Here is a 23,371-nt window from a genome sequence, read left to right on the forward strand (position 1 = left end):
AGATTAATATGTAATTTTAATTTAAAAGTTTCGATAAAACAACGTTATGAGATGGTCAGTGTATCTATTGCTTTCAATTTGTTATTTTTTATTATTTTTAAAGATATCACATATACCACTACTAAACCAAAAAAGAAAAACACACAATCAATAATTGGGAACAATCCTCTTGAGTGGATACAGCATTAAAACACCATTGTGTAGGATTTAGCAACATCTAGTGGTAAGATCACAGAATGCAAATAAATGGGTGTTCCTCCCTTTTCAAGCATGTAGGAGAACTTACAGTGGCACAGAATCTCATTAAAAATGTAAAAGGCGTCTCTGGAGTCAGTGTTTGGTTTGTCCATTCTGGGCTACTGTAGAAACATGGTGGTCCAACATGGCAGCCTCCATTGAAAAAGATCAGCTCCCAATGTAGATATAAAGGGCTCATTCTAACAATTATTATTTTCAGGTGATTATATATTAATTAAAACATATTTATGAATATCATTATATTGCATTTCTGACAAGTCTCTTCTGATAGATACCAGTAAATTATACACACTGCACCTTTAATTAAAACTTGTGTAATGGGGAACAAAAGGGAGGCCTGAGAAACAGTTTACAGTGCAGCCACAACTTACAAAGTAACACACAGTACCAATTTGAAGGAAAAATTAAAAAATATAGGGCATCATAAAGTTGAGCCCTCTTATATTTTCTGCTTACATTCAGTGATCTGATTTTAAAAGTCCCTGAATTTTGAAATAAATTAAGTTAAAGTTGACCTGGCAGTGTTCATAAGGTTGTAAATAACCTCAGAAAAAAGATAAAGACATTGAGTAAAGGGTTCATGAAAGGAACCAAAAGAACATCTGAGTGATAAAAACAGATAAATTCAGCCATACACATTTGATCAGCACTTGAATAATATGTATGCAGATTAATGAGTATGTATAGATTTTTTTGTGGTATGAATATCAACATTTTTCTGCAGTTAGACACAATGTTGCTCAGTTAAAGTGCAGTAAATGTTTCCTCTTTATTATTGGCTCTTAGTCTTGAAGCTTAGCAAGAAACTCATCAATTTCTCCACACATGTAGTGTCTTCTTCCTTTAATCTTCTTCAGCTCTCTGATGCTGCTCTCACGATAGCCAGATTGATTTGGTATCTCTGCTGCCATCATGTGATATTTTATTGCCTTGTAGCTTTCCTTTCGATCAAAGTACAAATACTTGGCGTAGCAGTTATACAGTATCTGTCTGTCTGCAGGTTCCAGATTACTTTCTAGCAGATCCTGGTAAATCTGGTCAGCATCATCCTGGCCATGATTCAGCTGTGCATGTATGTTTGCAAGAGCTATTTTTACTTTAAGTGAAGAATCAGGGTAAAGAGAGATCACTTCTTTATGGAGACTAATTGCTCTGTCTATCTTTTTTGGCTCCAGGGGATTGTCTTTGTCTGAGTAAACCCTCCATTTGTAACACATTGCAGCACACCACTTGAGATGACGTTTATCTGGATTTATCTGTCTTTCCAGAGCCTCCTCTGCCAAATCAATAGCCTCATCTTTAGATATATACAATATGTACAGCATTAGTAATGGTCTTATACCACTGTAGCTGCTTTGTGGCTTTCTCAAAACCTTTTCGGCCAACTCACGTGCTTCATCTTCAATTTTTCTTCCCTTCTTTGCACATGCCTGAAGGTACAAAGCAGCAAGGTACAAGTTGTCTGGATCGTGTTCTCTGGCAATTTTCATTTTCTCAAGGATGTTTTCATCCAGCTGTTCGTCACCATGCCCAGAAACATTCACTAAAGCTATCACATGACTGGTCTGCCACTCCACCATGTCTGGCTGCATCCTGATGGCTCTCTCGAAGTAATCTGCAGCCAGTAGCCTATTGTCTCTGTCTAACTTCATCAGGGTCCAGGCTTTTTCAGCGTAGATCTCTGGATGAAGCTCATCCTCTGATGGAGATGGGTATTCTTTCAGCAGGGTGTCGACCTTTGACAGGTAAGTCTGACTCTCTGCTTGTTCTCCCAGCTGGTGGTGCAACCAAGCCAGGTTCCCGTAGTTCACGACCAACCAGGGACCTTCATCTGAGCAGGTGTTTCTCATGTGGCGCAAGGCCTCTGCAGCCCTGCTGAAGAAAAGCCGGGCATCTTCAGTGAAGCCCAGCTGGTATTGAATGTACCCCTGCAGGTTGTAAATGTGACCCAGCCAGCTGTTTCCCTCCTCAGTGCCGATGTCCTTCAGCGTGTCCCTGAGACAGAACAGTTTGGACCTGCTGGGGTCCAGGTCCCAGGTAAAGTGACACTGCAGGGCCCCAAGTTTGGCCTCCAGTGTTGTCTGACTTTGAGCAGCACTAATGGAGAAGAAAAATGACTAATATCACACAACACATATGTAGTATGGTAATATGCTTCAATCCAAGACCTCCTTAGCAATGTACATCTCATATGGAAGAAGGAAATCAGTTACGAAGAAATGAAGGAGGGACTGATGAATATGCAGGAAGGAATGACACAAGGAAGGAGTGGATAGTGGAAAGGATGAGGAAAAACAGAGGGAAAGGGAGGGAAGGAAAGCAGGTGAGAAGAAAGGTGGGGTGAAAAGGGAAATGTTATGGATGAAATCAATTGAGAGGGAAACAGGAGTCATATGACAATGAGATGGACAGGAATAAGGTGAGAGGTGTGACAACGGAGAAAATAATGAGGAAATAAAAAAGGGAGATGGGGAAGAGCTGAAGAAATGGGGTTGAAAGGAAGATGATGAAATAAATTACATTGTATTCATTCTGTTTAACACATAAAAATATTGATTATAAATATAAAATGCAGAAGCAGCAACTCACCTCATCATGTAGCTGTTACCTCGACTCAGTTGTTCTCTAATGAAGTTTTTGCTCTTTATAAACACTTCTGCTTTGGGTGCAGCAATATAAAATCAGGAATGTATAACTTCTGCTGTAAATTATGTCATATGGAGGACTGTTATTGAATGTGATGCACTTCTCAGCAATACAAACTTACAGAGTGAGAGACAACATAAGCTTCATCATGATGAGGTAATCTGCAGATTACAGGAAACACCTGTTTAAAAGGAGGATGTGAAGGTAAATATTTACATACTGAAGGAACTGTATTCTTCTTCTTACAAAAGGCATATTTCTCACTATAAAAAGCTGCAATACACAGTTTAACAAGCCATCAACTCTTTTTTACTCAATTCTTTCATCTGAAGAAATTGAAAAAAAGGTAAATAAAGGGTGCTGTAATAAAATACACTGTATAAAAAACAAACAAACTTAGAATTCGTAATCCAGATCTATTTGGTGATAAAATGTATCAAAGTCACTTACAGACAAATATTAAATTAATATTGGATCATAAAACATGGTACACATTCAGTAGTGACAGTCTGATACTGGTGACACCTACACCTCAGTATAAAAAAATGACAGGATTCACATCAGAAGTTAAGTTGAATAGAATTGAAGGTAACTATAATTGTCACAAACTAGTGGAGCAGGTAGACAGTTTTTAACAATAACCGGGTACGTATAAACAGGGCCTGAAATGCAGAGACTACAGGCTTCTTTATTTTTGGATGGATCAGGCAAAATAAAAGCTGGCTGATTTGAGCAAAACAGATCACCAGATAAACCAGAGCAAAATTAACAGCATGGACTGAACTGAACAGAGGATCCAACAAAAACTGCATGCAAATCAGGACAATGGTACAAACATAATTATATAATATATAATATGAATAAACATAAACCAAATAATCAAAAGGACTGGACAGATGCACAGGGAACCAAGAGAACAGAAAACACAAAGTATCCAAAAACCATGAGTCTATGACAATGATATTATTATAACTATCATAAATGGTATAAAAACATAATTTCCTTCAATTCATGAAAATTTAAATCAGCTTTGAGCATCATATCAATAAAATTTATGAATTATTTTAATAAAACTCACCCAGTCAAAACTCAACACACCCAGTTTGTCAGCAGACAGGAACATTTATACTGTAACTCTATCAGAGGTGTGTCACTTTCTTTACACAGTAATACCACTTGTATTTCTGGTCTGACACAACTTCCTGAGCAAAACATGTTGCAAAAACAGCTGGATCCCATCCAGCATGCTTTTATTTGATTTACATATTGAGAGAGAGAGAGAGAAAGAGAGAGTGTTTTCTCAGCAATACAAACTATCAGACACATGTTCATCATACAGAAGTAGGAGTCAACAGATATGTATGGGGCTCAGATGATTTCATGGGAAATGAAATGGAAACTTCTTTTTTATAGAAGTTTTTATAGCAATCCACATAATTATGAGCAGGTTCATTTAGGTCTCAGGATGTTTTCTGTCTTTCACAATGTCCTCATACGGTACACGGTTGGTTGTATAGATGGTAATCAGTCATGGCTGCATTAACATCAAGTATATCTCAAAACAACAGTCAGCTTCCCAAATAAGCACTGAAATAGGTTCATCTTACTGTAATCATTCCTCTTGTTCATTACAAGATCTCCTCCAAATAGGCTAACAATGGAAGTGATCGGGGACAAAATCCACAGTCGTTGTTTTTGGCTAAAATGTATTTTAGTCTATCTGAAGATAATATGAACCTTCAGTTGTCTGACTGAACATACAGCATCTGTCTGTTTGTCCTAGGAGAGGGATTCCTCTTCTTTCAATGGTTTTTAAAGGTTTTTTCCCCTCATTCCAATCAAGTATCCAGGAACAGATTATGTTGTATTGCTGTACAGATTGTACAACTTTGAAAAATATTGACTTGATTTGACTCATTTGGACAGCTGAAGCTTTGTATAACCTTCACATAAACTTTTAAATACATGTTTTATGAGGACTGTGGCTTTTGTCCCCAATCATTTACATTGTAAGTGTATTATGAAGGGATCTTCCAATGGTCAGTATGGACAAGAGGAATGATTACTGCAAGAAAAATATGTATTAGTGTTCATTTGTTCTCCTGACTATCAATACATGTTGATAATTGTTGTTAACACATAACATCTAGCATTGATCAATATAACTCCCCAAAGTCAGGTTTTAACCTTTCACCTTGCTGCAGGAACGAAGACGTACACTTCAGGGTGTGTCAGTCACAATTAAGCAATAAATCACAAATATATCACTACGAGATGTTTTCGATGCCTTGCTTCCCCTTGTCAAAAATCTACTAAAGATTTAAAGACTACTCTAAACTGTATCTTATGCCTCACACAGAGATTGTGATGGTGTTGAATGTGGGATGTGCTTCTCAGTCTGCCACATTGTTAAAAAGCAAAGCTGTACACTCTGTTTAAAAGTTTTATGATGTAAACTTTATTGAACAGCATAACAATCATGAAAGCAGTTGAACCAGTTGAATTCAGACTGCTTCATCATGGTCTCAGATTTAATCCATCGTTATAAATTAAATGCCAACAACTGGCCAGCAGATGGCGCCATTGTAACTATCAAAAGCTTCCAGACACTGAACCATTTTCAACATAATCACTTCACTTTCCTTCAGGGCACTGCAGACTGGAAGTTTTTCTGTCGACAGGCAGGAACATTGCTTTTCATCTTTGTATCAAACTACTCTTTAATTACTTCTCTATAAAAGTAAATCATTATGACATAATAGAAACCATCAAAGTTCAGACGAGTACAGGCATTATTTATTGAGAGTTTACAGTCAAAAACTTATCATACATTTGATTGATAGTGATCTGAAAAGGTGTGCAAAACACATTGGGAATCAGGGAATTTATGCAAAATGTAGTCCATATAAATCCAAAATATGGATAACATCAAATTAAAAGAGATAAAAAAAAGAAAAGGTTAATTATTATAGTTGTTTTATGATTATATAAATGTAGTTATCATAATTTGATTTTCTAGAAATTATATGGGGAATAATCAGGGCATATAAAAAGAAAAAGGATATTGAAAAATCTTATTTCAAAGGTAAAATATAGTTTTGAAATGTAAAGTGACAATGAAACAAATTTAAAATGCAAACGCTGCAATGGAAATGCTTAAACTGAAAACTTAAATTGTAATGATGACATTGAAAATGACAATGGACAAAACAACAACAGAGAAACATCAAATATGAAAATCAAAATGGAAAATGGAAAATATTAAATGGAAAGACTTATGTTGCTTTTCAAGCTGTATCTAAATAAAGAGGCATGGCCCCACAGGCTGCAGAGAGGGTTTGAAACAGCTGGGGTGCAGAGGCACCTTATTGACAGCAGGGGGAGCTGACTGCTAAAGAGCACAGTGAGTTTGGCAGAGCGGTATGAGTCCAAACTAGAAGAAGAACTGGACCGTACACAGATTTTGTTACTGTCTATGAATCAGACATATTATCATGAGCTAACTTTATTTTACTGGGTTGCTGCAGTTATGATTAAAGTAATTATTCACCAAGCTAAAACATTCAAACTGTTGAAGACATCTCACTGTGTAAATGACTGAGAGGGTAATAGATGTAGTTGGCTTATTCGCACACTACACAGCTGTTTCTCTTTGTTCTAATAGAAGATAAGGGTAATGAGTCCAAACAGCAAAGTCATCACATTCAGTTTGACAGACCAGGATGAGTTACAGAAGCTGCCTTTACAACATTTTGGTGGTTGACTAAACTTGACATCATTAATCAGGAGCTGAGAGTCAATAAAATCTTCGCAAAGCTCTCCAGAGACACATCCAAAAGTATGAAGTTCTACACCCTTGATACCTTCCACTGTGGATGACAAAATACTTTTTTAAGTTTCAAAAAGGTTTAATCAGCAGGAAATTGACACTTTTAAGGCAGCAGTAATGTGTTTTGAGACATAAAATGATCATGAGGGCTCACCAGTCCCACTAAAGCAGCGGTCCTCGTGTCCCACACACTGTACTGCCTTGTTGCACTCAGCAGAATATGGATCATCACAGGTGAAACACTGCAGGCCGTTTTTCTTCAGATCACCAGGGTCTGAAACAGAACAGGAGACATGACAGAAACTGTACAAGACACAAAGTGACTTATTGTTCTTCACTGTGACCAACATTAGACTGATACTACACGTGAGTGTGATTTAGTGTCTTTACAAAGGGAAACCTTTCTCTTTACTTACAAGGTATGTCTTCACCGTTGCAGCCATCTGTGTTACACACATGAATGGATTCAGAAAGAAAACCAACATTCAATGAATATGAATGCTTTCCTTTCAAATCAAGAGGGTGTGGCACACAGGACCTGGTGGTGGTTGAGATCAGACCAAACACTGTAACACAAAATCCTAATTAGAATTTAATACATGAATGATATTACAGAACAATCACATTTCTTTTCACACTTTTTACAGATACCTTGTATGGCAGCAGTTTGACACAGCTCAGCAGGTTCACATGAATGTAATTCCTTTGTATTATCTTCACCATGCCAACACTGGAGACCTTCAGCTGCAAGTTATGAAATAAATCATGGTGAGTTAAACAATCAGCATGAATCCTGTTTGTCATATAAACACAGAAACAGTATACAAAGTTAATCTGATGAGAGACAACCACAAATTACATCACAAAATAAACCAAATAAATTGTCCCCATAAAATATGTTTCTTTCTAAAAACACAGTTATTGTTACAAATTAGTCTTGTTTGTGTTGTTAGATCAATTTGTACATTTCTGTGCCTGCTACACAGATTATAAAAAAGAAAGAGAGAGAGAAAGAAAATGAATGATGATGATTAATCTGAACCTGAACAAAAGTCAGCAGCTGGCAGACAAACAGCAGAGGTAAAAAGTGAGGAGAATGATGAACTAGCTGACATGACAGGTACCTGCAGAAATGCTGTTTTAAGAGTGAGTGAGGTTACCTGTGCTGGAGAGAGTCCAGATGAGAGTGAGAGACAAGATCAGCTTCATCATGATGAGTAAATCTGTAGATTACGGGAAACTCTTTATACAGTGAACACCTGTTTAAAAAGAGGAAGTGGAGAAGTAATGTCTGGATCTCTACATATAATTGGTAATTATATCTCTATAATTGACAATTATATATTTTGAAGGAATGGTAAATAAAGTGTGCTGTAATAACATACACTGTATAAAAAAACAAACAAACATTAAACAGCAGGTTAGAATTTGTAATCCAGATCTATTTAGTGATAAAAATGTATCCAAGTCGCTTACATACAAATATTAAATTAATAATAGATCATAAAACATGGTACACATTCAATAGTGACAGTCTGAAACTGGTGACACCTACACCTTAGTATAAAAAGACGACAGGGTTCACATCAGAAGTTAAGTTGAATAGAATTGAAGGTAACTATAATTGGCACCAACTAGTGGAGCAGGTAGACTGAAATGCAGAGATTTTTTATTTTTGGATGGATCAGGCAAAATAAAAGCTGGCTGAGTTGAGCAAAACAGATCACCAGATAAACCAGAGCAAAATGAACAGCATGGACTGAACTGAACAGAGGATTCAACCAAAAAAAAAACTGAACTGCAAACCAGGATTTAAACACTGACAGAACTAATAAGAGAATGAGGTGAGTCATTCAAACCAACAAAAATAATTATATAACATATAATATGAATAAACATAAACCAAATAATCAAAAGGACTGGACAGATGCACAGGGAACCAAGAGAACAGAAAACACAAAGTATCCAAAAACAATGAGTTATAACAATTATATTATTATAACTATCATAAATGGTATAAAAACATAATTTCATTCAATTCATAAAAATTTAAATCAGCTTTGAGCATCATATCAATAACGTTTCAGAATTATTTTAATAAAACTCACCCAGTCAAAACTCAACACACCCAGTTTGTCATCTGACAGGAACATTTATAGCTCTACCAGAGGTGTGTCACTTTCTTTTAAAAGGAGAAAGACACAGTTTCACTTTCCACTTGTGTTTCTGGTCTGACACAACTTCCTGAGCTAAACATGTTGCAAAAAAGCTGGATCCCATCCAGGATGCTTTCATTGGATTTACCCCCCTCAAACATGTTAATGGAGTGGACAAAATATTAGGAACACAACAATATATTGCACCCTAATACACCACTACCACTCATTAATTACGACCTCAGTAATAATCATTAAGTAGAATTATCACCTTTCTGACAATGTCAGCAAAAACCGAAAATATGGAACTTATGGCCGAGCTGTTGTATTGGATTGCTTTAGATTGCACAGGTATACCTACTGAAGTTGCTTTTGAGTTGTATACAAACATAACAATCATGAAAGCAGTTGAACCAGTTGAATTCAGACTGCTTCATCATGGTCTCAGATTTAATCCATCGATATAAATGAAATACCAACAACTGGCCAGCAGATGGCGCCAATGTAACTATCAAAAGCTTCCAGACACTGAACCATTTTCAACACAATTACTTCACATTCCTGCAGACTGGACGCTTTTGTCAAGACAGGCAGAAAGACTGCTTTTCATATTTGTATCAAGCTACTCGTTAATTTCTTCTCTATAAAAATAAATAATTATGACTTAATAAAAAACCATCAAACTTCAGACGAGTACAGGCATTATTTATTGAGAGTTTACAGTCAAAACTTATCATACATTTGATTGACAGTGATCTGAAAAGGTGTGCAAAACACATTGGGAATCAGGGAATTTATGCAAAATGTAGTCCATATAAATCCAAAATATGGATAACATAAAATTAAAAGAGATAAAAAAAGAAAAGGTTAATTATTATAGTTGTTTTATGATTATATAAATTTAGTTATCATAATTAGATTTTTCTAGAAATTATATGGGAAATAATCAGGGCATATTAAAAGAAAAAGGATATTGAAAAATCTAATTTCAAAGGAAAAATATAGTTTTGAAATGTAAAGTGACAATGAAACAAATTTAAAATGCAAAAGCTGCAATGGAAATGCTTAAACTGAAAACTTAAATTGTAATGATGACATTGAAAATGACAATGGACAAAACAACAACAGAGAAAAATCAAATATGAAAATCAAAATGGAAAATATTAAATGGAAATACTTATGTTGCTTTTCAAGCTGTATGTAAATAAAGAGGCATGGCCCCAAAGGCTGCAGGGAGGGTTTGAAACAGCTGGGGTGCAGGCGGAGCTGACTACTAAAGAGCACAGTGAGTTTGGCAGAGCGGTATGAGTCCAAACTAGAAGAAGAACTGGACCGTAAACAGATTTTTTTACTGTCTATGAATCAGACATATTTTCATGAGCTAACTTTATTTTACTGGGATGCTGCAGTTATGGTTAAAATAATTATTCACCAAGCTAAAACATTCAAACTGTTGAAGACATCTCACTGTGTAAATGAATGAGAAGGTAATAGATGTATTTGGCTTATTCACACACTACACAGCTGTTTCTCTTTGTTCTAATAGAAGATAAGGGTGATGAGTCCAAACAGCAAAGTCATCACACTCAGTTTGACGGACCAGGATGAGTTACAGAAGCTGCCTTCACAACATTTTGGTGGACTAATGAAGTTGCCAGGGAGAGGCAGGAGTTTAGAACTAGAAAGAATTGGACAGAAGTTTGAAGAGACACATCCAAACATATTAACTGTTGCACCCATGTTGTCTTCCACTGTGGACGAAAATAAACATTGTTAGATTTCTTTAAATTGAAGCAGCAGGACATAGTCACCTTTAATGCAGCAATAATATGTTTTGAGGCACAAAATGATCATGAATGACTTACCACTTCCATTAAAACAGCGGTTCTCCATTCCCTCACACTATAATTTCTTCTTACACAGAGCAGAAGATTCATCATTACAGAAGAAACACTGCAGGTTGTTTTTCTTCTGAACACCAGGATCTGAAACAGAACAGGAGACATGACAGAAACTGTATAACTATACTACATGTGATTTTGATTCTGTGTCTTTAAAAAGGGAAACCTTTCTCTTTACTTACAAGGTATGATTCCATTGTTGCAGCCATCTGTGTTACACACATGAACAGATCCAGCCGCAGTGCTAAAACCTAAATTGATTGAAAATGTGTGGGTTCCAACACTGAAAAAGGAGGGGGGGGGGGGAACATGACCTTCTGATTGTTTGATTCATTTTCCCATTTGCATATGCTGTAAAGTGAAACAGATTGAGAACTGTAAGACAGAAATCCTGTTTAAAACTGAATAAGTGAATGACCTTTATGAACAATCTGATTTTTTATATTTTTTTACAGATACCTTGTAAGGCATAAACTCCACACATCTCAGAGTCACATGGAACTGCCGTTTTTTTATCTCCTAAACCATGCCAACACCAAAGAGCTTCACCTGCAAGTAAGTAAGTGAATTGAACAATCAGCATAAATCCTGTTTGTTATATAAACACAGATACAGTATGCAATGTTAATCTGACGAGAGACAACAACAAATTACATCACACAATGACAGAACGGTATTTAAGACAAAGTAAATCCAATAAAATAAAACCCATACAAGACTTTCTTCAGTATGTTGATTTTAAAAAGATCTGTGCAGTATTATGTTTCTTTCTAAGCATATTTACTGTCATAATACAATAAATTGTTCTCAACAAATATAATATATCATGAATCAGTCATCAAATTAAATGACCACAGCCTTTAGGTCAACAGTTTTCTGTCAGGGTGATGACTGCATTATCCCTTTCAAAGAACTTGTAAGCTCCACAAAATGTTTTTTTGTTATGTTGATAAAAACAACTAAAAAAACTAAATGTATGCAGTATTGTGTTTCTTTTTAATGGATATTTACAGTTGCAAATTAGTGTTTTGTGTTTTATGTTAGTTTGGAGATTTCTTTTCTTGCTGTTCAGATAATAAACAAAAATTAAATGATGATGAATCTGAACTTGCTGGCAAACAGCAGAGGTAAAAAGTGAGGAGAATGATGAACTACCTGACATGACAGGCACTTGCAGAAATGCTGTTTTAAGAGTGAGTGAGGTTACCTGTGCTGGAGAGAGTCCAGATGAGAGTGAGAGACAAGATCAGCTTGAAGAAATGTTTAACTCTCATTGAGCAATGGTTTGTATGCATCACAGTTGATTGTAAGCCCCAAAACCAGAGCCTCAGGTCATAAATTATTTCTTGACATTTCAATAGGGTCATCACACCCAAGACTAAGTTTCTACAAAACACATTCCACAAGACACACATGCAGTAATGAGGCAAAAGCAGTGATCCTATACCCAATAAACCAATCGCTGATTCTTTTACAGTCAAAACAAGTTGGAAATGACCAAATCGACTTGACAGTTCCCAACAACAGTACCTGTATATCACTTGATCATTTCATATTTGATTCAGAATCCAATTCAGACTTTGTCAATTACACCCCAAAACTATTGAACACACTATCAATAGATATCAGGGAAGCTTGCTAAATATTTTTAAAAGAAAGCAAAAAAAACGTATCTCTTCACTTTAGCCTTTAACTGTTTCTTTAAGATTTTCCTGAATTCTTTCTGCGCTCTGCTTCTTTTACTTTACTTTAGGTATTGTATTTTGATTATTGTTATTATGAAGTGAATTTTATTTTGCCTCTTTTGTTAATTTAGTGTTTAACATGCTTTTTGTTCTTTTAATGATTTGTTCATGTGAAACACATATGTCTTCACTGTAAAGCACTTTGGGCTGCATTTCTTGTATGAAAGGTTGCATACTAATGGAGTTCATTATTATCATGACTGTGGTGGATTCACTTCCCTCTATTTCAGAAGGAAACACTGTAATTTGAAGTGTTAGTTTCATTCTGAGCAAAGACGAAGAACAAACATTTGACTCAGGACAGAAGAGAATGAAGCAAAAAGAGTTATCGAGATGATGTTGGTGATTAGGTATTGAACTCTGCAGGGTTAAATACCGAATTAAAAATGTTTGAATAGAAGGACTTCAGTCCTTTAGCATTGTTTGTTAGACTTTCATGTGACACTTTGTGCAAATGTCTTCACTGTAAAGCACTTTGGGCTGCATTTCTTGTATAAAAGGTTGCATACTAATAGAGTTCATCATCATAATGACTGGTGGATTCACTTCCTTCTATTTCATTGAGAAACACTGTCATTTGACATTGGGCTCTGGAAAAACACAGTGAAGCAATTGAAACATCACTGGTGAAGGTATGAGGGTTTTAAAGTGTTAGTTTCATTCTGAGCAAAGAGGAAGAACAAACATTTGACTCAGAGAAGACAAGAGGATGAAGCAAAAAGAGTTATTATACAGATGATAAGGTATTTAACTCTGCACGGTTAAATACCAAAATTAAAATGCTTCAATCGAAGGACTTCAGTCCTGAGCAGCAGCAAGTTAGATCTCCCACACTCGACACTAGTGGTGGTGAGTGATCAGGCTGATTAAGTCTTTGCCGTGATGAGGAGGTGATGGGTCATACAAAACAGAGTCAAGAAAGCACTAAAGCAAAGAAGGAGAAAACCTATTTTTAAAAAAAGACAGCTGCAATATGAGAAGCTGACAATGAAGGTGTGACAGTGTGTTATTGGTTAGATGTGACCAGGTGATGTGAACAGCTGAGGCCTGTACTACGAAGCTGGATTAACCTATCCAGGATATCTCTCCGTTACCTGGGTTGACTTATCCAGATATTCGCAGTCTGGGATAAGCGGTACTACGAAGCTGGTTATCAACTCGGTAAATCAACCCAGGGTTTTCCAATCTGGATCTCTGCGCGCTCACATAAAGGGGAGGTGTTTGCAGCGTCTGACCAATCACAAACATGGAGAAACCCTGCAGAGCAGACTACTTTACCATGGAGGAGCAGACAATTATTATTCAAAAATATGAAGAATTCAAACATCATCCAGGCCAAAAGCAACACTGATGATGCAGCAAAAGCCAGGAAGGAATGCTGGCAGAAAATTGCCGACTCTGTTAATGTGTAAATTCATGAGATCATACAATATTAATTTATCAGACAATATAAACGGACAGCACTCTGATCACACAATGTCACTTTATTACGGCACAGACGTTTGGGGCAGAGCGCTTCCTCAGTGTCTTTCCTTTCATAGAGGCATTAAGTTAGTTTAATATTCAACATTCAAAATACAAACCCATTATGCGCTTCAACCATTTGAGTGAATGATGTCAAACCAACTGTATAACATACAGAATAATATCCCTCATGTGCCTCAAGGCTTATTTTACAAATATATATTTTCGTCAATTTTTTACAATTACAATAAATAAATACAGTTATTATGCTCCCTGACACTTTGATCTCAGGATGTCAAACCCATAGACTGTATATAAGAAATGGACGTAACATCCGTGACGTCACCCATTGGTTTGTGGACTGCTGCTCGGAAGCCAATAGTATCGAATCTAGGCAGCGCCATCTTGAAAATTTCAGGTGCATGCCGGGAAAAAATGAACACGGATTCTACTTATGTGGGCATGAGGCGGAGTCATGGACGGATGTATGGGCGGGACCAACAGCGGAGTGGGGAGGCTGCGATTGGTTGCGAGGGCTGGATCTCAAGGACATTGGTCAATCAACCTGTCAATCACAACATAGCCACGTAGCCTGCTTTATTGTCAAATATAAAATCAGGGAGGCCAAAATGTCCCAAATGAACACCAGACTGCATTGAAGAAGGCTTTAAACTAGCGATTGAGACCATAAACACATTTTGAAAACGTTTACTGAGGTTAGAAATCAAGTGAGAAGTTGGTGAATTCTCCATTGACTTGTATAGAGCCGGACGTCTTTTTGAACACAAAACGGTCGCCCCCTGGTGGCCTTTTGATAGAATGCAGCTCTAAGTTACTTCCGCATTGGCTTCTTTTCAGAGGACAGGAACTCCCCGCCTGGTCAAACCTACAGAATAATATCCCCCACGTGCCTCAATGATTATTTTTTAAATATATATTTTGGCCAATTAAAAAATTGCATCTATCCCTAAAAGCTCATTCTCTCCTAAGCACTCCTCCCCCGCACCAATGTTGACAGGATCTTTTAAGAATGGGCAGGTCATTTTCTAAGAGAACTGATTGGTCAGGAGGTGGTGCTTTTGTACTCATTGATCTCTTATCCAGAACATAACCTGCTCCGGAGCAGGTTAGCCGTTCAGCATAAGTTACCATGGTGATTTATCCCGGTAAGAAGTGAACCAGCTTCGTAGTACGGAAAACCCAGAGTTAACCCTGAAGTTACCTTGATAAGAGAAAATCCAGCTTCGTAGTACAGGCCTCTGGTGTCTTCAGTCATGCAACGGGTGGCGGTGGTAGGACCCAATAGCAGCACAGAACAACATTATTATCATTATTTCCACAAGGTAACCGAACAGGTATAGGCAGAATGCGTAGGGAAACAGGCAGGGCTCAGGGTCACTGATGACACAGAGTAGGCAGCAGGTAAGATCATGCCAGTAGCACTCACAGAGTTGAGGTGTATGACCAGGCAGGAGTCTCTGGGCTCTCCTAACAGGATCAAAAGCCAGAGGAGGCAGAACCTGAAGCCGGACCCCTCGGTGGTGGGATGGAGAACCGGGGACCCTCTTGGAGGTCAACATCCAAGACCCCTTATCCACACACTGGGCCCAAGAGGATGAGGGAGTTGGATCACCGGGAGCTTAGGCGCTGGGGGTGGCTTAGCACCAGGCAAAGCCGAGGCAGGCTGCTTGTCAGCCGAGGCCAAGGTGGAGTCCAGGGCCTGGGGTTGCTGCTTGTCCGCAGAGGCCGAGACACAGGCCGGAGCCTGGGGTAGCTGCTCGTCAGAGGCCGAGGCACAGGCCTGAGCCTGGGGTAGCTGCTTGTCAGAGGCCGAGGCACAGGCCTGAGCTGGGGGTTGCTGCTCATCAGCAGGAACAGGAGGTATATGGCGCAGCCCAGTAGCCTGGGTTCGTGCACTGATAGCAGCTGTTAACTGTTGTAACAACAGCATAGCAAATGCAGTTATTGCCTGTGCCTGGGCATCAAAACACGAATGGTATTTAGAGCGGTGTGTCTCTCAAGGATGCCCTCAAATCTGTCAAGGCATCTCACTGATGTGAGGTTGTGCGCTGGGTCCATGGCTGGCCAGATCGTACTGTAATGGGTGGAGGTGGTAGGACCCAATAGCAGCACAGAACACCAGGGAGCAGTTTTAAATGATCTTTATTATATAATCCACAAGGTAACTGAACAGGTATAGGCAGAAAGCGTAGGGCAACAGGCAGGGCTCAGGGTCACTGATGACAGAGTAGGTAGCAGTTAAGATCATGCCAGTAGCATTCAGAGTTGAGGTGTATGACCAGGCAGGAGTCTCTGGGCTCTCCTAACAGGATCAAAGCCGGAGGACGTCACACAACCACAGGCAGACAGGAAAAGGCGATATTCAAGGTCAGGGACAGAAGGCTGGTGCATTCCCCAGGGAAGACACGAGGAGAGGAGGTGAAGCATGAAGCATTTGTCAATGACGATCTGGCAAAGAGTGAGGACAGGCTTGATTATAGATGGGGTGCAGCTGAGAGTCCAGTTGATTACTGATGAAGCCCAGGTGAACTGAGTTAACTGATGAGGTGGGTGTGGCTGATTAGCAGGAGTGGAGCAGGGGTGTGGTGACTGGAAATTTACCAGCAGCAGGAGAAGAGCAGAACAGACTGTGACAATTGATGCTCCAGATATGACAGCAAGTAAATTATGAGCTTGGAGAGGGATGGGAAATAAAACTATAGACTACAGTGAGCATGCAAAAAGTGTTATTTGCATACAATTATGTGTTTTCTTATTGTATTGTTGAGTTATCAAGATGACTTTTGTGTTTTTGTGTAGAGAAAACATGAGGATAAATTTACCAAGTTACAATTTTGGGTGTTATGGGCTGAATTGATGAACAAGAGATCAAAATGTTTTTATTATTAAATAGTTTCTCTGCCTAGATTAAAATGTAATTTTTAATTTAAAAGTTACGATACAACAACGTTGTGCTTTGAAAAGATGGTCAGTGTATGTATTGCTTTCAATTTGTTATTTTTTATTATTTTTAAAGATGTCATATATACAACACCAGTACTTAACCAAAAAAGAAAAACACTTAATCAATAATTGGGAACAATCCTCTTGAGTGGATACAGCATTACAATTGTGTAGGATTTAACAGCATCTAGTGGTAAGATCACAGAATGCAAATAAATGAGTGCTCCTCCAGAATCTCATTACAAATGTGAAAGGCGTCTCTGGAGTCAGTGTTTAGTTTGTCCATTCTGGGCTACTGTAGAAACATGGTGGTCCAACTTCGCAGCCTCCATTGAAAAAGATCAGCTCCCAATGTAAATATAAAGGGCTCATTCTAACAATTATTATTATTATTATATACTAATTAAAACATATTTATGAATATCATTATATTGCATTTTTGACAAGTCTCTTCTGCTAGATACCAGTAAATTATACACACTGCACCATTAAATAAAACTTGTGTAATGGGGAACAAAAGGGAAGCCTGAGAAACAGTTTACAGTGCAGCCACAACTTACAAAGTAACACACAGTAACAATTTGAAGATTTGATTTGATTAGATTGCACCGGTATACCTACTGAAGTGGCCATTGAGTATATTCATATATTGTGTGTGTGTGTGTGTGTGTGTGTCATCCAACAGGAGCACTTATAACTCTAACAGAGGTGTGTCACTTTCTTTTCACCACTTGTGTTGAGCAAACATGCTTTCATTGGATTTAGAGAGAGAGAGAGAGAGAGAGAGAGAGAGAGAGAGAGAGAGAGAGAGAGAGAGAGAGAGAGAGAGAGAGAGAGAGAGAGAGAGAGAGAGAGAGAGAGAGAGAGAGAGAGAGAGAGAGAGAGAGAGAGAGAGAGAGAGAGAGAGAGAGAGAGAGAGAGAGAGAGAGAGAGAGAGAGAGAGAGAGAGAGAGAGAGAGAGAGAGAGATTTCTCAGCAATAGAAACTTACAGACACATATTCAGAAACGGGAAATGAAATGGAAACTAAAATGTATTAAAGTCTATCTGAATTGGAATGGGATTCCTCTTCTTTCAATGTTTTTTAAATGTTGTTTTTTCCCCTCATTCCAATCAAGTATCCATGAATAAATTATATTGTATTGCTGTACAAAATGTACAACTTTGAAAAATATTGACTTGATTTGACTCATTTGGACAGCTGAAGCTTTGTATAACCTTCACATAAACTTTTAAATACATGTTTTATGAGGACTGTGGCTTCTGTCCCCAATCATTTACATTGTAAGTGTATTATGAAGGGATCTTCCAATGGTCAGTATGGACAAGAGGAATGATTACTGCAAGAAAAATATGTATTAGTGTTCATTTGTGCTCCTGACTATCAATACATGTTGATAATTGTTGTTAACACATAACATCTAGCATTGATCAATATAACTCCCCAAAGTCAGGTTTTAACCTTTCACCTTGCTGCAGGAACGAAGACGTACACTTCAGGGTGTGTCAGTCACGATAAAGCAATAACTCACAAATGTATCACTACCAGATGTTTCCGATGCCTTGCTTCCCCTTGTCAAAAATCTCAAGACTACTCTAAACTGTATCTGATGTCTCACACAGAGATTGTGCAGCTTCATCATGATGAGTAAATCTGCCGATTACGGGAAACTCTTTATATAATGAACACCTGTTTAGAAAGAAGGAAGTGGTGGTAAATATTTACATACTGAAGAACTGTATTCCTCTTCTTACAAAAGTCATTACATTTCTCACTGTCAAAAGCGCAATACACAATTTAACAAGCCGTCAACTATTTTTTCTCAACGTTTTCATGTGAAGAAAATGAAAAAAAAAAGATAAATAAAGTGTGCTGTAATAAAATACACTGTGTAAAAAAACAAACAAACATTAAACAGGAGGTTAGAATTTGTAATCCAGATCTATTAGGTGATTTAAAGACAATTATACAAATTACTTACATAAAAATATTATATAAGTCAACACAGTAAATTGTATAATGTTGGGGGGAAAATAAATGACCAATGAAGAAAAGTCAAATGTAGTGGATATTCAGTAGTGAAAGTCTGATGCTGATGACACCTACACCTCAGTACAGAAATGGTATGACAAGATTCATATCAGAAGTTAAGTCGAATAGAATTAAATGCAACTATAATTGACATAAATAGCAGAGACATGCAGAGACCAGAGGTGATTTCTTTAGAGAGGTTTGTCTGTCTTTATTATACAAAGATCCAAGAACTTTGCTCTCCATTATAATGTAAAAAGCAACAAAGTCTGATCTCTTAGGCTTCAGGTCCATGCTATTTTATAACCACAGTGGTGCACTTCAGCACATCACACTTCAAAATGTGCTGCTGTCGGTCAGCTCAGTTTGGTCTGTAAATAGTGAAACATTACAGCAACTAGTGTCTAAAATACTTCTGAACATCACATTCAACAATTAGCACCCGCCTGTGAACCCTTCTGCTTTTCTTTTTTTATATCGCTGTAGAGTAAAAGGTCATCAACAATTAATTAGATATCAGGGAAAGCAGGTTGCTAAATATTTCTGAAAGAAAGCCAAATACATAACTCCTCACTTTAGCCTTTAAATAGCCACAACTTTACTGATGCAGCCAGATATTCTTTCTGTGCTTTGCTTCATTTAAAATGTGCTTTACTTGATTTCATGCATTCTATGTATTGTATTTTCATTCATGTTATTTATATTAAGTGGGGTTTTTTTAGCATCTCTTTACATTAATATTTTGTAAAATGTCCTTTGTTCTTTTAATTACTTTTTTCATGTGGAACACTTGGTGCATATAATGTCTTCATTGTAAAAACACTTTGAGCTGCAGTTCTTGTGTGAAATGTTGCACACAAATAGAGGTCATAATTATTATTACTATGGTAGATTCACTTCCTTCTTTCACAGACAAGTAGAAGGAAGTTTTTTCACACCTTGAGCTGTGAAAAAACTGTGAAGAGGATGACACATCACTGGTGGATATGTACATGTGTTTTGAACTGTTTCTTTCTGAGCAAAAAGGATATACTAACATGTGACATAAACCTTGCTGAAGATGTACACTTCAGGGTGTGTCAATCACAATAAAGCAATAAAGCACATTTCAGATGACACCTATCAGTGTTCAGAGGTGTAATTGACAAGTGATATTAACCTCAAAGCAGTTTACTTATTATAGTTTCAATCTTAAAAGGCAACGGTATCAATGGAAGATGTTCCAATGCCTCAGTTAGACCACTTGAGTTCAGACTGCTTCAGCATGGTTTCAGGTTTAATCCATCTATTATAAATGAAGTGCCAACAACTGACCAGTAGATGGCGCCATTGTAACTGTATCAAAAGCTTCCAGGCAGTGACCCATTTTCTACATAATTACTTCACATTGATTCAGGGCTTCAGAAAGTTTTGTTTCCTCCACCACTGCAGACTGGAAGCTTTTATCTAAAGAGAGAAGAAACACTGATTTTCATCCTGGTTTCAAGCTACTCTTTAAGTACTTCTCTATATAAATAAATAATTCTGACTTAATAAGAAACCATAAAAGTTCAGACAAGCACAGACATAATTTATTGAGAGTTTACAGTCAAAAGTATATCTTGTACATATGATTGACAGTGGTGTGGAAAAGTGTGTAAAGGACATTGGGAATCAGGAAATCTGTGCAAAATGTAGAATAATTCTATGGAGGGTTAGGCTTAGAGTTATAGGGTTATTTTTGGTCATCATTAAAAATAAAAGCTCAAATGGAAAATTAAATAAGATAACAATAAAGAGTTCATTATTATTATGATTATATCATTACAGTAATAAAGTTCTGAGCTACAGCAATTACACTGGGAATAATCAGGCCATAATTAAACTTATAACAAAGATCTTTAAATTGGACCGCTTGTCAACTTTTAATTTTGCAACTACTACTCTTCGATGATAATAATGTTATTGTGAATTATTTTTGATATTAATAATCTTGTAGTGAAAATCTGATATGACAGACTAAATTTCAGTTTGAAGTTTACTTGCTGACACCACTGGCAACAAGATGTGCTTTGCTTATGTGTGTTTGCCTGAACATTCACAGTGATTTAAGATGTATGAATAACCCAGTCTTCAGTCTGAATGATGTGGTTCCTATTCACATCATTATTCAAATGTTGACAAATACACTTCTTGGTTTGTTTGTTTATTTAATTGCACAATATTTAAACAGAAGGACACAAACAAGAGATACACAGGCATCAATAAAGCTCCCTTAGAAGAAAGTTATATGTCATTAGAAGCTAAATATATCAATAAAATCAACATTCACATGCTTACACACAAGTTCGGGATGAAGCTGATGAACAACAGATCCAAATGTTTTATACTATAATCTAAAATATCATTGTGTTTTTGAAAAATGATCAGTGTAAAGAGAAGTAAAAACAGTTTAAACACCACAAATGTCCCACACCTTTTCCACATCAGATTTATGAGTATGTACAGATTTTTTCAGGACATGATAATCAACATTTTTCTGCTCAGTTAAAGTGCAGTAAATGTTTCCCCTTTGTTATTGGCTCTTACTCTTCCAGATTAGCAAGAAACTCTTCAATTTCTCTACACATGGGATGTCTTCTTCTTTCTTTAAACCACTCCAGAGCAATGATGCTTCTCTTACGGTAGGCAGATTGTTGGGGTATCTGTGCTGCCTTCATGTGATATTCTATTGCCTTGTAGCTTTCCTTTCGATTAAAGTACAAATACTTGGCATAGGAGTTGTAAAGCATCTGTCTGCTTGCAGGTTCCAGATCACTTTCTAGCAGATCCTGGTAAATCTGGTCAGCATCATCCTGGCCATGATTCAACTTTGCATGTATGTTTGCGAGAGCTATTTTTTCTTTAGTTGAAGAATCAGGGTAAAGAGAGATCACTTCTTTATAGAGACTGATTGCTCTGTCTATCATTCTTGGCTCTATGGGATTGTCTTTGTATGAATAAATCCTCCATTTGTAGCAGTTTGCAGCACACCACTTGAGATGACGTTTATCTGGATGTCTTTCCAGAGCCTCCTCTGCCAAATCAATAGCCTTGTCCTCAGATACATAGATTCTGTACAGTGTTAATAATGGTCTTATACCACTGTACCTGCTTAGAGGCTTTCTCAAAACCTTTTCGGCCAATTCACATGCTTCATCTTCAATTTTTCTTCCCTTCTTTGCACATGCCTTAAGGTACAGAGCAGCAAGGTACAAGTTGTCTGGATCGTTTTCTTTGGCGATTCTCATTTTCTCCAGGATGTTTTCATCCAGTAGTCTGTCACCATGCCCATAAATATTCTCTAAAACTATGACATGACTGGTCTGCCACTCCACCATGTCTGGCTGCATCCTGATGGCTCTCTCAAAGTAATCTACAGCCATCTGTGTTTTGTCTCTGCCAAACTTCATCAGGGTCCAGGCTTTTTCAGCGTAGATCTCTGGATGAAGCTCATCCTCTGATGGAGATGGGTATTCTTTCAGCAGGGTGTTGACCTTTGACAGGTAAGTCTGACTCTCTGCTTTTTCTCCCCGCTGGTAGTGCCACCAAGCCAGGTTCCCATAGTTCACCACCAACCAGGGACCTTCATCTGAGCCAGTGTTTCTCATCTGGCGGAAGGCCTCTGCAGCCCTGCTGAAGAAACACTGGGCATCTTCAGTGAAGCCCAGCTGGTAGTGAATGTACCCCTGCAGGTTGTAAGTGTGACCCAGCCAGCTGTTTCCCTCCTCAGTGGCAATGTCCTCCAGCATGGCCCTGAAACGGAACAGTTCAGACCTGCTGGGGTCCAGGTCCCAGGTGAAGTGGCACTGCAGGGCCCCAAGTTTGGCTTCCATTGTCATCTGACTTTGAGCAGCACTAATGGAGAAGAAAAACCACTAATATCACACAACACATATGTAGTATGGTAATATGATCAGTGAGTTAAGGAGAGGGGGAGAAAATAAAGAAAGTGGAGAAATAAAGAAATAGGAGCAAATTAAGGAGGGAATGGAATGAAAGAGAGGGAATGGTGAGCTGATAACAAAACAACTGTCTGTAGATATTATATAATGAACATATTAAGAGTGTTGATTATAAATGTGAAATGCAGCCACTCACCTCATCATGTAGCTGTTAGCTGGACTCAGTTGTTCTCTAATGAAGTTTTTGCTGTTTATAAACACTTGTGCTTTGGGTGTAGCACCATTAAATCAATAATGATATAATATATCATGCTGTACATGACGACATGTGGAGGACTGACTTTGGACTTTCCCGGTAATAGAAACCTACGGCCACATGTGTGCACACAAAAAACCTTCATGGAGCTCAGATGATAACTTTCACATTCTAAGAAATTATTTTGAAATAAATATC

At 37.6% G+C, this 23,371-nt stretch overlaps 2 protein-coding genes and 1 long non-coding RNA gene across 3 annotated transcripts; all 3 read right to left on the reverse strand.

Annotated features, from left to right (window-relative positions):
- Positions 1 to 1,040: 1,040 nt before the first annotated feature.
- On the reverse strand, positions 1,041 to 7,945 carry LOC128362326 (interferon-induced protein with tetratricopeptide repeats 1-like). Its single transcript, XM_053323067.1, has 4 exons — positions 7,894 to 7,945; positions 6,888 to 7,007; positions 3,026 to 3,065; positions 1,041 to 2,355 (listed from the first exon to the last, which is right to left on the reverse strand). The coding sequence occupies exons 1-4, from the start codon at positions 7,943 to 7,945 to the stop codon at positions 1,041 to 1,043; spliced, it is 1,527 nt and encodes a 508-aa protein (XP_053179042.1).
- Positions 7,946 to 10,423: 2,478 nt separating this feature from the next.
- LOC128361418 (uncharacterized) lies at positions 10,424 to 11,091 on the reverse strand. The gene is made up of 3 exons (XR_008321585.1): positions 10,973 to 11,091; positions 10,755 to 10,874; positions 10,424 to 10,640 (listed from the first exon to the last, which is right to left on the reverse strand). It is a non-coding gene; the product is annotated as an uncharacterized LOC128361418 (long non-coding RNA).
- A 10,467-nt stretch (positions 11,092 to 21,558) lies between these two features.
- LOC128362327 (interferon-induced protein with tetratricopeptide repeats 1-like) lies at positions 21,559 to 23,118 on the reverse strand. Its single transcript, XM_053323068.1, has 2 exons — positions 23,114 to 23,118; positions 21,559 to 22,870 (listed from the first exon to the last, which is right to left on the reverse strand). The coding sequence occupies exons 1-2, from the start codon at positions 23,116 to 23,118 to the stop codon at positions 21,559 to 21,561; spliced, it is 1,317 nt and encodes a 438-aa protein (XP_053179043.1).
- Between the last annotated feature and the right edge of the window lie 253 nt (positions 23,119 to 23,371).

This window comes from Scomber japonicus, chromosome 7 (assembly GCF_027409825.1).
Source record: "Scomber japonicus isolate fScoJap1 chromosome 7, fScoJap1.pri, whole genome shotgun sequence".
Classification (NCBI taxonomy): Eukaryota; Metazoa; Chordata; class Actinopteri; order Scombriformes; family Scombridae; genus Scomber; species Scomber japonicus.